Source organism: Dromaius novaehollandiae, unplaced genomic scaffold (assembly GCF_036370855.1).
Source record: "Dromaius novaehollandiae isolate bDroNov1 unplaced genomic scaffold, bDroNov1.hap1 HAP1_SCAFFOLD_27, whole genome shotgun sequence".
Classification (NCBI taxonomy): domain Eukaryota; kingdom Metazoa; phylum Chordata; class Aves; order Casuariiformes; family Dromaiidae; genus Dromaius; species Dromaius novaehollandiae.
The window spans coordinates 3,682,835-3,687,902 of record NW_026991415.1 but is presented as its reverse complement, the minus strand read 5'-3'; the positions used below and the strand labels follow the sequence as shown (position 1 = coordinate 3,687,902).

Sequence of the window (5,068 nt, the reverse complement as noted above, 5' to 3'; positions counted from 1 at the left end):
CTGCGGGCACTGCCTGCTGCTGCTGACATGAGATGAGAGAAGACAGGGAGAAGTGCAAGGCAGTGTGGAGCGGGAGGACAGAGGAGAGCTCACTGCAGGAGAAATCTTCACAGCCCCTGGCACGGTAAGTCTCTGGCTGTAGAGAAATATTATTGAGGTTCCTGGAGGGGTCTTCTGAACCCATCCCATACCATGGCTGATAGGCTTTTTAAGAATTGCTCTCCCTGTTCTTCTAGTGCATAAGAGAAGGAGATCCTTTAGTGCAGGGATTCCCTGCCTCAGCATCAAAGGGACAGGGCACACTGCTCCCTTCTCCCAGGGGCAGCTGCATGGGGGTGAAGCCTGGGTGTGCCCTCAGGTCTGTGCAGGGCTGTAATCCAGAGAAGTTCAGAGCAGTGATTCTGCCGCCTGTGAGGGTCAGCACTCAGCCTGCCCAGGGAGCTCCCCACGGCTCTGCGGAGAGAAGCTCTGGGTGAGAGGAGTGACCCCCAGCAGGGCAGGTTAATTCTCCCGCTGAGAGGGTGCTGTGTGGATCAGGTCTGCTCACAGCTCTAGCTCATGCACAGGAGATGTCTGAGGAGTCTTTCAAGAGGAATATCAAGAGAAGGGGTACTTGAAAGAGAAGGAGCTTTCCTTCTGGTGTCTGCACTTTCAGTTCCCTCATTTTGTCAGGGAGAAAAAAAGAGAGAGTTCTCTGTTTTGTCAAGGAACTGGGACTCCTAAACCTTTACTCTGAGAGATTAATAGGTCTGTGAGAAATCTCATCAAGCTGCTTTATCCTCACCTTAGTCTACAGACAGCATTAGCATCACCTGTGTGGCCTCATAGGAGTTTATCTGATCTGCTGCTTAGGACCTAGATGCACAGAGATGCCCCTGGCAAGTGCCCTGTCCTGGGGGGCTTCTGTAGGGCAGAACTGAGCACAGAGAGGGTGGGAAGGGGTCTGGGAGCACTGCCCAGGAAAAGATGTTGGGACAAAGAAAGAGCTGCCAGCAGGGACAGCTGCAGGCAGCAGAGATGGGCAGGGAATGAGAGGGAACTGCTAACAGAATCATCATGGGAGAATGGATTTAGGCAAGTCCTGGTCAGTACTTTTGATGCTGACCTCTTCCTCTGAGCGAGTCCCCCATGTCTCCTCTCCCACCCAGCCGAGCCTCTGCCCTGAAAGATATGGAGTCAAGGGCATGAGCCATCTCCTCTGCAGCCAGACAGAGGTCTGGCTGAGGAGAGGGGCCTCTCTCTTGCCACAGGCCAATTTCATGCTGCCTGACAAAGCGGCTGAGAGTGACTGCCCTGCAATGTCACCATCCATGAAGTGGCATGCCCACCTGAGTAAGGCTTTCCTAAGTGCCCGTATGTCTCTCTTTTTCCTTGCCTCCCTTGGCAACAGGATCATGGGGTTGCTCATTCTTTCTCCTCCTGTCCATGCTGCTCCTGTTCTTGCTCTCAGGTCTCAGGGGTGGGGTTCAGACAGCAGCGCTGCAAGTTGTGCAACAGAGGGATCTGCATGGCAGTGAGGTTTCCCCAGCCCCCTTCTGACCTGTGGAGCTCTGGAGTTGGGAAATCAGCTGACTCTCCCTTAAGGAGGGCCTGTCTTCAGTCCTAATGATCCTTTGACCATTTCCTTTTTGGGTCCTGTTGGGCTGCAAGCTGCCCTCTAGAAAGGCACTGCTGTCTCATAGCATCTCTATGATATCTGAGAGAGAAATGAAGAAGCTGCAGAGATGCTGAGAGTATGGAGATGGTGGTGGGAGGCTGTATATGGGCATCTGAAAAGAGCCCTGTGTGTCCTTGGCTAGAAGGGGAGTGTGGAGACCTCCCTCTGGTGCCCTGAGAAGGGTTTAGAAGTTTGGAGACCTGCACTTTGAAAGTGGACTCCTCTGCACTCAGTAGGGACTGGCTTCTTTTTAGGGTAACATCATCCTCCAGCTGAAAGAGGTGAGAGTGCAGGACAGCTGGGAATGAGACTAATAGACAGACGAGATGTCCTCACTCTGCAACAAGGAACAGTGGATGCTTTCCTCTCACGACTCACAGTAGAAATGCCAAGGATTTCTACCTTTGAGGAACACTCGCCAGGGGTGACATCTAAAAGAAAATAAAATAGCTACAAAATCCCTAAAACTGTTCCTCAAACCTCATCCTTTACAACTGGGAGTGAAGACACTGAAAAGCTCTTCTACATCACTAGTGGATTTCACTTGGCAGGAACTGTGAATGCCAGGTCTAGTCACCCCCATTGCCCCGTTCCCACTGCTGTACAGCTGCACTGACTCCTCTGGAGTCCACGGGCAGAGGCCCCTGCTCCTCACAGCACACTCAGCCAGTGCAAAGTGGAGCTCAAGCAACGGAGCTGCACAAAGATCCTCTTGATAAAGAGAAGCAAAGTGGGGGGTTGTATGAGAACTGGAACATTCTGGGGATTGTTTTTTTTCTTGACAATTCTCTCCTAACTTGTCAATGTCTTTTCCTTTTCGACAGTCCCCCATGCCTAGAGATAGCAAAAAGTCCAACGGCAGTTCCCTCAATCAGTTCCTTCTCCTGGCATTCACAGGCACACGGGAGCTGCAGCTCTTGCACTTCTCGCTCTTCCTGGGCATCTACCTGGCTGCTCTCCTGGGCAACGGCCTCATCATCACAGCCGTAGCCTGTGACCACCACCTCCACACCCCCATGTACTTCTTCCTCCTCAATCTCTCCATCCTTGACCTTGGCTCCATCTCCACCACTGTTCCCAAATCCATGGCCAATTCCCTGAGGGACACCAGGGCCATTTCCTACTCAGGATGTGCTGCCCAGCTCTTCCTGGTTATATTCTTGCTTGGAGCAGAGTATTCTCTTCTCACAGTCATGGCCTATGACCACTATGTTGCCATCTGCAGACCCCTGCACTATGGGACCCTCATGGGCAGCAGAGCTTGTGTCAAAATGGCAGCAGCTGCCTGGGCCAGTGGCTTTCTCCATGCTCTCCTGCACACTGGGAACACATTTTCAATACCACTCTGCCAAGGCAACACAGTGGAGCAGTTCTTCTGTGAAGTTCCCCAGATCCTCAAGCTCTCCTGCTCAGACTCCTACCTCAGAGAAGTCGGGCTTACCGTGGTTAGTCTTTGTTTAGTCTTTGGGTGTTTCATTTTCATTGTGGTGTCCTACGTGCAGATCTTCACTGCTGTGCTGAGGATCCCCTCTGAGCAGGGCCGGCACAAAGCCTTTTCCATGTGCCTCCCGCACCTGGCCGTGCTCTCCCTGTTTGTCAGTACTTCATTTTTTGCCTACCTGAAGCCCCCCTCCCTCTCCTCCCCAGCTCTGGATCTGGTGGTGGCTGTTCTGTACTCAGTGGTGCCTCCAGCAGTGAACCCCCTCATCTACAGCATGAGGAACAAGGAGCTCAAGCATGCACTGAGGAAACTGATTTCATGGACATTTTTCAGCAGTGGTAAAATTGCCATTGCTCTCCACAAATGACTCCCACGGTATCTCAGACTAGGACTGAGCATTGTTTGTTCACTTTAGTTTTATTATGATTATTGTTACTATTATTACTAGTATTCCTATTCCTGTTGCTGCACAAATGCTTGGGTTCACTCCACCTTCACTGAGACTGCTCTCTCTCACTTGGTACCTATATAACATTGTGTCTTACACTGAGTCAGAGCTGACTCCCTCACAGTATCTCTGTAATAAAGTAGGTTCTTTGTGGTGCAGTGCTTGAAGGCTGGCTTTTCTTTCTAAGCTGGTATTAAGAATATGCCCAAGGAATTGCATTACAGAAGGGCCTACTGCACAGGGTTCTCCATGGATTCAGAAGCAAAAAGCTCATAATCATGCAATGATCTCTTAGAGACCAAGGGCTGGGTTTAGGACTCCCCCATCGGTGTCCAGTGACAGTGGAGGCGATGAATGGTCACAATTTCACATACCCAGAGCTGTGCCACATTTTAAGGCCCAGTGTCAGATGCCCGTCCTTCTGGAGGGGAAGCTGAAGCTGCCAGGAGAGCACAGGGTATCTGCTGGGACAGCGTGTGCCTGGGGTGGGCAGTGAGGGGAACCTCACAAAGGGAGAGGTCCTCCAAGGTGGAGTCACCTAAAGGTAAAGTGCTAAACCCAGGTATCTGTGGGCAAAGGAGGCCTCCGCAATCCCAGCAGAGGCAGTGAGGAGCCAGCTGGCACAGGAAAGGGAGACTGGAGAGCCCTCTGTGTCACCCTCTGTGAAATACCAGGGCCAGGATCTAGAGGTGCACCTGGACACAACTAGCACCCTTGGAAATGCTCCATAGTCTTTCCAAGCACCTGCCACATCTGCATCCCCCTGGAGGGATTAGAAGCCATGATCCTCATTTGGTTGGGTCTGATTCCCACCCTGACCAGCACGGCCAGTGCAGGGTCAACCTGTGGACCCATGACTTCACAGCCTGCTTGCTTTGCAGAGCAGCACCATCACCTCAGGGTCCTGTGGGAGAACAGGGGAGGGGTGTGGGAATGGCCAGCTAGATCAGAGGAGGAGTTGGGAGAGGTGAGAAGGAAGTGGAACTGAGCTTGAAAGTGTCTTGGAGAGAAAAATGCCAACTTTTAATCCAAGAAAAAAAGGTTCAGAGTGTGGGTACACTACAGCGAGCTCTTGGTGCAGAGCCAGAAGTCCTTGCTGTCCTAGCTGTCCACATGGCCTGGGAAGTGGCTGAAGAAGGATTAATGCTCCCCACCCGCCCAGCTCATCATGCCATCATCCCTCCTGATGGGTGGCACCAAAAGGAAGGCTGGGACTCTTTGTCAGAGCTTGCACTGAAGGAAGCCGGACCCGGGAGCCACATCGGTTTGCTGCTCTCTCTCAGGCGCTGTCCCCAGCACATGTCCTTGAGACAATCTCCCTCACCCTGCATGCTGGTCCTTACCCCAAAAGTCACATCCAGAAAGGGGTCCATGCCCAGCTGGAGGACTGTGCATCCAACTGTGAGCCCCGGGAGGACGAGCCCTCTCCCGGATCCTCTGCAGGGCTGGCAGGGAGCATGCAGAGGAGGTCCTGGGGCCGTCTACTCAGCCTGTAGAGCATCCTCCTCCCATGGGAGACCTC

General features: G+C 52.6%; 1 protein-coding gene across 1 annotated transcript; it reads left to right on the top strand.

Moving 5' to 3' along the window:
* Positions 1-2,850: 2,850 nt before the first annotated feature.
* Positions 2,851-3,369, top strand: LOC135326424 (olfactory receptor 14A16-like; the record flags this gene model as incomplete). The annotated part of the gene is made up of 1 exon (XM_064504311.1): positions 2,851-3,369. A coding segment is annotated over exon 1 (519 nt), but the record flags the coding sequence as incomplete, so codon positions are not given.
* Between the last annotated feature and the right edge of the window lie 1,699 nt (positions 3,370-5,068).